Source organism: Geospiza fortis, unplaced genomic scaffold (assembly GCF_000277835.1).
Source record: "Geospiza fortis unplaced genomic scaffold, GeoFor_1.0 scaffold403, whole genome shotgun sequence".
NCBI classification, from domain to species: Eukaryota; Metazoa; Chordata; class Aves; order Passeriformes; family Thraupidae; genus Geospiza; species Geospiza fortis.
The window spans coordinates 575,084-584,822 of record NW_005054336.1 but is presented as its reverse complement, the minus strand read 5'-3'; the positions used below and the strand labels follow the sequence as shown (position 1 = coordinate 584,822).

Below are 9,739 nucleotides of genomic sequence, written 5' to 3'. Positions count from 1 at the left end.
CAGGCTGGATACTAACAATGAAGCCCAAATCATATAGTCATTACTGTGTTTTAATTATATGACTATTTCCATGGTATCAGCTGTAGCTCAGGAAATGGCACAAATTTTGGCTCATAAAAACACAGTGCTAACAGCCATCTGGCATGCAGAGGCACGTGCACATTAAAGATATATGCATGAGGTTTTATAGGCATGTATATATGTGTGATACATATGCTGGTATATATTTGTGGTTCAGTTGTTTATTTTTTCATTTATCCATCTAGATCTTGCATCTAAAATGTTCCATGGTAACTCTTCTATAATTATACGTTTTGCATGCCTTCTCCCCCTTCTTCCTAGCCCAAGTTTTTGGGAGATGTTCAAACCCCAGTGTTAGCAGTTTTGCTGCATAGCATCCGTGATGATAAGAAGATAGGAGGCCTCCAGCTGGTGGTGTATGCCGATGTTGACTCCATCAGGCCCCGGATGCAGGTATTTGTGTCCAACCTCACAGATTCAAGCAAGTGGAAGCTCTGTGCTGATGCTTCAGTCCACAATGCTCACAAGGCAAAGGTAAGGCTCCAAACTGGCTCGTACAGCTCTGTATGTATCACAGGAATGCTCAGGCACTAAAAATGGACCATTGTCCCTCCATCACAGGCCTACCTGAAATGGGGACGGAATTGCCAGGACTACAAGGTTTCATCTGAGCTGGTAACTGGGCAGTTTGCTGCCCACCCTGCTGTACAAGTGAAACTGGAGTGGCCTAAAGTTCCTTCCAGTGTCAGATCCATAGCAGAATGGTGAGAATTGAATCTTCAGTGACACTTGTTAACAATGCTGGTCAACTGGGAAAAATCAGCATCTGCACATGAGGTTCTAGTGGCTTAAGTACCGGCTGATACTTCATCCTCTGATCTGTCCAAGTACTGCCTTTGGACGTAAAAGCTGAGAGGGATTACATCTTATTTTAATGTACAGTAACTGTTGATATTTGCCATAATTATTGAAAACCGAGGAACAGATCCTTCCTTTCACTGAACACTTGAACAGCAGAGCAGAGAGTGGATGTGAGGACATAACCAGAGGTCCTGCAGACTATTATGCTGCACAGGTGTGAGACAATCTAGCTGGAATGTGTGCAGCCTTTTTTTTCCTCCATCTCACTAAATCTTTCTGATTTGAACTTTTGAAGGTTTTACAAGTTTGTCCCTGGGGCTGCATTTATGCTGGGGTTCTCTGAAAAAGCAGACAAGAATCCTTCTCGACAAGCCAGGTTGATCGTGGCTCTAACTTCTCCAAGGATATGTGATGTTGTTATCAAGCTTCCTGATGTAATTATGAAATATTTTTATCACTCTTCTATCTGAATCCAAGTAGAAAAATGTAACTGTTTAATTACAGTGGGTCAATTCTGAGAAAGAAAAATTAAGTTAGCATCAGTTTGGGTGCAAATGATGAAAGTTACTTTTATATATTTCCATCATTGTAATATTTCATAGAAGGATGTCCATATAGTGATTCTTTTTATGGAGAGAGACGTGGGTACTCATAATGACATGAGTTTCCATCTGTAGTATCTCCATAAGTGTTCACCTCATCACCTTTGAAAGGGAGTAACTCATTCTCTGCCAAACAATACCTGAATGATTTCTCTCACACCACGAGACAAAACTGAGCAAAAGCAAAAACTTCATGGACAATGAGTCAGATGAGTTATGTTCACATAAAGACTTTGCAATGAAAGTAGAAGAAAGAGGGAAAAAATCCTAGCTGTTTGCAGGCACAGATACATTTTGAATGTGCTTTTGAATTCCTTTTCAGATTACCCTCTATGAAAAAGCCATGAGGCTTCCCCTATCACTTCCCGTAGGGCCAAGGACATCAACGTCAGAGCTGCAGCCTCCCAGCTGGAATGTCTTTGCTAAAGCCCCTTCTGCAGTGCTCGAGAATTTGAAAGGTCAGATCTAATTGGGTTCAGAAGCATGACAACTTCAGTCTCACAATTTATTTGGGCACCCTGTAAATTTTTCTGGCATTGTTTATCTCAGTTAATTAGGAAATGTTCTGTAATAATGTGAGGATGGTTCAACTAAGAAAAAATACTGTGCCTTAGAACAGAAATCATCAGCATTTCAGGGATCAAGATACCAATTATCCAAATTGATAAAATTTTACATTTCTGTCAATTATTTTTCTGTTAGATAGAAGAACACATTTTATATGCCTTTTTAAGAATTTATGGGTGGTTACTAGCCAAAAGTCCCTGTGAACCATATGAAAATATCACATAATGAAACAAATACAAAGCTAAAATAATATGGCACTAAAAACAAACCACACAATTTAGTGGCTTTCTCTCATGGAAAAAAAAAAAACCTCACTGGTTTTTGTTTTTGTTTTTGTTTTTTTTAACTAGCTCAATGCTCAGTTTCCTACAACAAGGTCTCAACTTTTAATGAAGTCCGATTTAACTACACAATGCCAGCTGACTGCTACCACATCTTGGCTCAGGATTGCAGCTCTGACCTGAAGTTCCTGGTGATGATGAAGAACGCAGAAGAAGCTGGGAATGTGAAAGTAATCAGCATCAAGATTGGCAATCAGTAAGTAACTTCTGCCAGATGCTGGGAGCATGAGTGACCTCATTGCCCACATTTAGCATGAGAGGAGCTCCAATCTGAGCTTTCCTGCAATGGCCAGCAGCCCAAGGGGTCTCAGCACTCCCCTTATTTATTTTCCATGCATATTGAACATGGTGCTGGCGCTCTTATCCTGCATCTTAGGTGACAAGAGTACCCCTGATGTAATTTAAGCATTTGAAATGAACCTGTGCTCTGAGCAGTGATATTTAGTGAGCGGGAAGTTGCCCCTGTCACCGTGAGTGTGTGAAGGTGGCACAGGCAGGGGGTGAGCACTCTTGTCCTTGCAGTGAGGTCGATATGCACTCTGCCGACGGACAGGTGAAGCTGCTGGTGGATGGGGCTGAGAGCCCAGCAAACGTGTCATTGACATCTGCTGGTGAGTGATGCAGCATATGCTGCTCAATTTTCACATGTGTTTTGGGAGAAAGGACAGAGAGAAGGAATTTGTGAAGGAGATTTGATTGGTTTGTATTCAATCCGTGTTTCTTTGGTTTTAAGGTAATATTTAAGAATATGTACTTTACTCACTTGCAGAGGGACACTTAAAAAGATTGATTAGAGTGTGAATCTCTTGAAGTAGCCTAAATAAGCAAGATATAATTAACATGAAGATCCCACCTTTTTGTATATCATTGCAAGTCCTGTTGTAGTTCCAAATTTCAGAGGGGTTTTGCTATGCTATCAAATTTTGCTTGATTAAAAAAGTAGAGCTTTTCTAAAATCCACTACACATAACTTGTATATTGATGTTTTTCCTGATTTGATTTGTAGGTATAGATTTGGCTTGCATTCTGCTAGGGATAGGTATGAGAGCTGGTGAAACAGCCTGCCTGATTCTCCCAAAACAGGAATAGTTTGTTTCTGTGAAAAGTACAGGAAGACCTTGTTTCATCCTGTGCCGTGTAGTCAGGGGCTGTATACAGTGTGGGTATTCTGACTGAAGAGCTGCAATATAGGAATTGGGCTAAATCTTGCTGAAATTGGGTTAGCATGTACCAGTGCTGAGCTCTGTCCTGTTTGTTATGTACTTGGGAAGTGATAATTGTGCTAGAAATGGCTCCAGTGGCAGTCATGGTGTTCCTCATATTTCCATATTCCAATGCAGTGCACTCAGAGCCTTGTTGATCTGCACAAATACAGAGATACTATAGACAGCTCAGTAATAATTTATAGACATAAATATGCTTATGTTAATAACCAAAAAATTAATAAGTCTGTGACCATTAAAATTCTCTTCCATCCTTTTGCAAACACCCATTTTTTATGTATGCCCATTTCTAAATTGCTTTCTTCCATATTTTTGTTTCTTGAATAGGGTAATTGGGGAATTTTGAAGAAAAGAACATTTTAGAAACATGACAGTTGCTTTTTTTCTCTCTTAAAGAAGCTAGGTTTGGTCTGGTTTTGTTTTGTTTTGTTTTGTTTTTTCCTTCTAGGTGCTTCTCTGTGGATCCACAGTGAAAATCAAGGGCTTGCACTTCTCGCCCCAGCCTATGGCATTGACAAACTGTACTTTGATGGATACACATTCAGGGTATCATTCTCTCTCTTCATAAGATCGAGTGTTAAGAAATTTCCATTGGATTCCCTTAAATCTGTGTGTATGAGGGCAAGGGTGTACAGTGGCAAAGGCAAGTGTGTGCAGGGCACAAAAAACCCCAAAGGGAAGATGATGCTACAGGATTGCACAGTCCTGCTCTTTATTTCTGAGTGTGAGAAATGAGAATCCTTGATCAACACAAGTATTCTGTTCTTGCAGTACAGATGTGTGTTGGGAAGTGGGTCTGTGAGCATACACACGCTGAGTCAGCAGTGCATTTACAAGAAAAATGAGTTTTCAGCTCCTGACACTGTTCTTACAGCTGTATAATTCTTCAAAACAGCAAAAATGCAGCCATTCTTGTTAGATAAATGAGTGGTTTAAAGCCTGCACTGACATTAACATGAAGCTGGAACGTAAGGGATTGGTAAACTGTTTCATATCTGTCTCTTGTACTATCAAAACAACCACCAGAAAAAAGCTTCAGCATATTAATAATAGTCTAGAGCACGAATAACTTAACATCCTAGAGTGGCACAGTAGGTTATGAAGACTGTATCAGTTACAGATTCTGCAGCCCCACAGGAGTTTGGCATCTCACTGTCAGACCCTTTTGAATTCTTATTAAAGAGATTTTAAATGTTTGTGCATTAGCTTACACTGGAAGGGACCTGCATAGCAAAAATGTGCTCCACAGGTATTACTTTTTTTTTAAACTTGAAATACTTCTTGCTTCTTTTTCCTCCAAGATCCAGGTTGCTTTATGGATGGCAGGGAAAATGTGTGGACTGTGTGGAAAATATGATGCAGAATGTGAACAGGAATATCGGATGCCCAATGGATATATAGCGAAAGATGCAGTGAGCTTTGGGCATTCTTGGATTTTGGAAGAAAGGCCTTGTAGAGGAGGTATGTAAGCTCTAATAAATTTAATATAATATTACTGCAGTTGTTCAGGAAATGTGGAATCTGTTCAGATTAAAAATCCATATATGTTTTGGAAATAAAAAGCATATTAGAAGATTCATTATTAAGTTATATATTAAGTTTTAAAATTACTTACAAGCTGAGAAATAAATAAGAAATGACAAGTTAAACAAACCAAAATATACAACTTAGTTGAACTTCAAAAAATAAGATTAATCAAAATCTTTGTTTCAGTTTTGAAGTATTTTAGATGAGGATCAGAAAGAGGATAAGCTTCACACACATTGCTTTTATTTAAGCACAACCCCATTTTCTGGACATCAATTTTCAGCAATTAGTCCATCAAAAATCAGCTGGGGATTAGTAGTTATTACCAGGGCTGACCACCTGGTTTTTGAACCAGTGCAACCTGTTAAACAAAGCATTCATGTTTTGTATGCACAAAGTAGATGAGCAGTCCAGGGACTTAATTACATGGTTGAAATGAAAAAGCTGCATTTTAAGTCTTTCAGTAGATTAGGATCTTATGGTGTGCAGCTCTCAGCTGAGGTTATGATGCAATATCACACCACAGAGCTTGAGGAGAGCAGGCACGTTGCATCTGTAGAGACTTGTCCTGTGGGAAGGACATCCTCAGTCCCTGGAGATGGCTTGTGCATGTCTAGCTCAGCATTAGCTGTTACCCTTCCATGTTTTTGTCACAAATTCTGGACAACAAACTTGCTTTAGATGGATATGGAGTCCACATGCACATCCACAATAATATTCCCGTGGCTGGTGGTGGCCACATTCTGTTTGCATTTAACATATGGTGGAAGCTGCTGAAATTTGAAGACATAAAATTTATATCTAGGAATAAATTGTGATCTGTTTAACTTCTCACTTGTAACTGTTTGTCCTGGGAATCCAAAATGAGATCAATATTACTTGTTGGCAGCAATGACTGTTGCTCTCTCTCTGATCAGTTCTGTGTCTGAATGACATTGGTAATAATGCAATTCTTTAGTGATTAATTTTATTTGGTCAGAAATCTCCCCTTTAGTTCCACTGCTGAACATTCAACATTTTAAAATGTGGTTTGACAGCTATTCAGTCAGCTAGTTTACCTTGAAAAATGTTTATTAGAAAGTACTATGTTTTTATATCCTGATCTAGAAGCAGACCAGTTGCATTTGAAATTCGCTTTCCAGGGCTCCATATCCAACAAACTGATTTGAAAGATTTATCAGCCAGTAAAACTTCTTCATTTATGATCCAAACACAGTTTTCACAGAGGGGAGTTTGCAGACGGGCAGTGTCGGCAGAGGGGTCCTTTGGGGGGGTCTGGAGCTGTATCGCGTTGTCACCCAGCTGTCCCCCCGCCCGTTGCAGCCTGCAAGCTGCGGCACGCCTTTGTGAAGCTGGAGAGGGCGGTGCAGCTGGCCGGGGTCGAGTCCCGCTGCCTCTCCACGGAGCCCGTGCTGCGCTGCAACAAGGGCTGCTCGTCCACCAGGACTGCCCCGGTCACCGTGGGCTTCCACTGCGTCCCTGCAGGTAAGGCAGCATGAATCCCACTGCGGAGGAGCCGAGCAGGAGCATCAAGAGATTGTCACTCAGTTATTCCACTTGAAAAACATGAATGCAGCATAGCCACTGATAGGCATGGGCTTACTGCCCTATTGGCTGAAGCCCTTTCTCTGTTTTGTTATAGGCAAACATTCCTTCTGTGTGGGAGATGGTTCTCTATTGTACATTTAATGGTTTTCATTGTACTGGGATTTAAACTCTAAATTGAATTCTCCTTCATGGTGCTTAGGGCTAGCAAAGGAAGGGCAGGACAACAGCACAGTCAGCGTTGGGATTCAGCTGAAAACCTGTGTACTGCAGCCTGTGCAGACTGAGCCATAGAGCAGCAAGTGCAGCGCCCCAAAACAGGGATCCTTGCCTTGCATTTTTTATATATCACTGCCTTTCAGTGTGATCCTACTTCACTGAGCTGATTTAGGTACTAGAAGGGCAAGTGTGGACAGGATTGTTGCACACAGGCCCAGGGATATTGGAGGATTTATTTTCTATACATGTATTGTAGATTATAAAACATTAGATAATATATATGTAGATTATATAGAGCATGGAGTTGTGTCTGTGTTCCAAGTTTTTTTTCTTAAAGATCGTAATACCCTTTCCTAGATGTATCATTAATAACATTCTGTATGGAAGTAGCAGCTTTCAAGGTAGAAGTGGCTTATTAATGAAGTGGCTTTCCTGGAACATCTCTGTGTGACTTAGACAAATATGAATATGTAAATCAGTGAGGAACAGCCAAGCCTGCTGTAATTAATAACTAGTGCATGGTAAATGCTGTAGCTTGCAGAACTACTTGTGAAGTAAACTGTTTAATTTTCATTTCTTGTTCCCCATCAGATTCAGCCACCATCCTGACAGACAAGCAGACGAAGTTTGACCAGAAGTCAGAGGATATGAAGGACACTGTTGATGCACACATAGCATGTACTTGTGAGGATGAAAACTGCACATGAAGCTGTACCTTTGCAGCATAGGAGAAAACATAAATACTCTCATGTTTTTATTGTGTAGTGTAAAAAACCTTGTCTTAAGGAATAATAGATACTAAATTAAGTACTTAAGGATCTTGTATGTGGAATCTTCCCAAGTAATTTAAAGTATTAAACTTTATTATTATAGAAACTCTTATGATTGCCCATAAATATCAGATTTCATAATAAATCCACGCATGGAAAAAATTCTGAAGGCTTCCTTATTTCACTGGTGGTGGAAAGAGGTCTGCATATGTTCTCCTTATCCCCCTTTTCATAGACTTCTTGAGTTCTGTGCACTGGGGTTCTGTTCAGGGTCACACTGGGAATTGGGTTGGCTTGCTGTGATACTTCTGCTTGTTCCCCCAGTGCTTCCTTCCCTGGTGCTGGGATCCTGTGCATCTGCAGCAGGACTGATCACCTTGCTGTGATGCTGCACCCTCTGCAGCAGCCATGCAGCTGTGGTGCTTGGCCAGAGCTTTGGGATGGGCCAGTGCTGGTGCAGGAGCAGCAGGCTCAAGGAATAAGCCTGAATCTCGTGTCCCTGGGCAAGGCTGCTCAGAGGGAGCCAAGAACACGTTAAGTTTCTGGTGCACCACATGCAGAAGCTATGGTGAATTGGTGTCTTTGAGCAGGATGGGGTGGGGCACACAAGAATCATCAAGCACTCACCAGGCACATCGAGCCCAGCACCTGCCAAAGGCTCTGGAGCTGAGCCAGACCTCTGCACTCTGGGAGAGATGCTCTAGCCTCTGTGCCCAGCAGGAGTCGTGGCTGCAGCCACCCCCAGGTGGGCTCTGCCTCCTGCCCCAGGTCTGTGTGGGCATGGCCAGGGATGAGCTCATCTGCCCTGAGCAGTGGAGCCCAAAGGATTCCAGCAGACCTTGAAGGTGTTTTCTACTTGTCTTTAGGGTGTGTTTGCAGGCTGAGTATTCACTGGGTGAATGGGATTTTGAAAACACCTGATAACATTCAGTAAAAATTGTTGTTTTGCTCTCCCCAGCAGCTTTTGCACCTTCAGTGGATGCACATACCTGAGTTTTCTGGTTTGGATATCAGTTTTATAGTTCAGAAAAGTAAAGTCCTTAGTACCAAAAGAAATCTGTTTGAAAGGTCTAAATATACCGTTCTGTGCAGTTTAGATGCTGCCATGGGAACCTGCACTGCAGAATGATGGGGAGCTGGCAGCAGCAGTAAAGCCATGAGCTGGTGGTTTGCTGCTTGCCTGGAACTCACACAGGGCAGTGATGGAAAGCACAGACTTTTCAGGCAACCTCAGGCTGAATCCAGCAGAATCCAGGGCTTTATGGGGCTCTCATCTTCCCAGCGTGCCAAGGCTGGAGCAGAGTTCTGGGGGAATTGTTTTCCAGCAGCCTCAGCATCCAGGTGTGCTGACCCCCAGCAGTACTGCCCTGGCAGGAGAGCCTGGGTGAGCATCAGCCAGGGCAGCCAGAGCCTCTGTGGGCCTGCAGGCCAGGTGGGTGTTGGTGTCCCCCTCCTGAGGGCCTGTGAGAGCCCTCAGGCAGCCTCTGCTCCTCTCCCCCACTGCCATTGTTTGAGGGAGCTGAGCACAGCTCGAGGGAAATGGGCTCAGCAAAACTGTTTGTCACCCTCACAGTTTTCTTAGTTTGGGGGCTTTTTTTCCACTCTTCTTTTTACTTCAGGTTATATCCTGCTGAGTAATCCTAGTGTAAAAGAGCTGTGAATATATGGGGGCAAAGCCTGGGAGTTGAAATTGTTCTTGAGGTACTGAAGAAGTGACCTAGACAAGGAGAGGTTTCAGTTTCATAGAGAAGTCACCAGAGACAAAGCCCTTGCCAGCAGGTTTAGGTGACCCTTGAAGCAGAAGAACAGATGTGCCTGTGGCAGCAGCATGGCTGGGATGACCAGGGATGCAGCACCTGCTGCCCAAAGGGAGGGATGGGGTGGGAGGGGGATAAGATTCTGCAGCCCCAGTCTGCAGTGTTGGTGGTTTTGGGGAGACCCTACCCTTGCAGCTGGGTGCAGCCTGTGAGGACCCTTATTTTGAGGAATGTTGTTTGACCTTTATTTTGAGAAGTCGCTGTTATATTGTGATGTTTCAGTGATATAGTGTTATAATTTTGAGA

The 9,739-nt window shown here is 42.5% G+C and overlaps 1 protein-coding gene across 1 annotated transcript in view; it reads left to right on the top strand.

Moving 5' to 3' along the window:
* The window catches only part of LOC102041050 (vitellogenin-2-like), a 23,982-nt gene extending 16,144 nt beyond the window's left edge, over positions 1 to 7,838 (top strand). The window contains 10 exon segments of the mRNA XM_031057899.1: positions 343 to 555; positions 643 to 785; positions 1,178 to 1,316; positions 1,807 to 1,942; positions 2,402 to 2,588; positions 2,915 to 3,003; positions 4,064 to 4,161; positions 4,917 to 5,076; positions 6,466 to 6,627; positions 7,498 to 7,838. Coding sequence (XP_030913759.1) covers positions 343 to 555; positions 643 to 785; positions 1,178 to 1,316; positions 1,807 to 1,942; positions 2,402 to 2,588; positions 2,915 to 3,003; positions 4,064 to 4,161; positions 4,917 to 5,076; positions 6,466 to 6,627; positions 7,498 to 7,613 — 1,443 coding nt within the window. The 3' untranslated portion in view covers positions 7,614 to 7,838.
* The last annotated feature ends 1,901 nt before the right edge of the window (positions 7,839 to 9,739 follow it).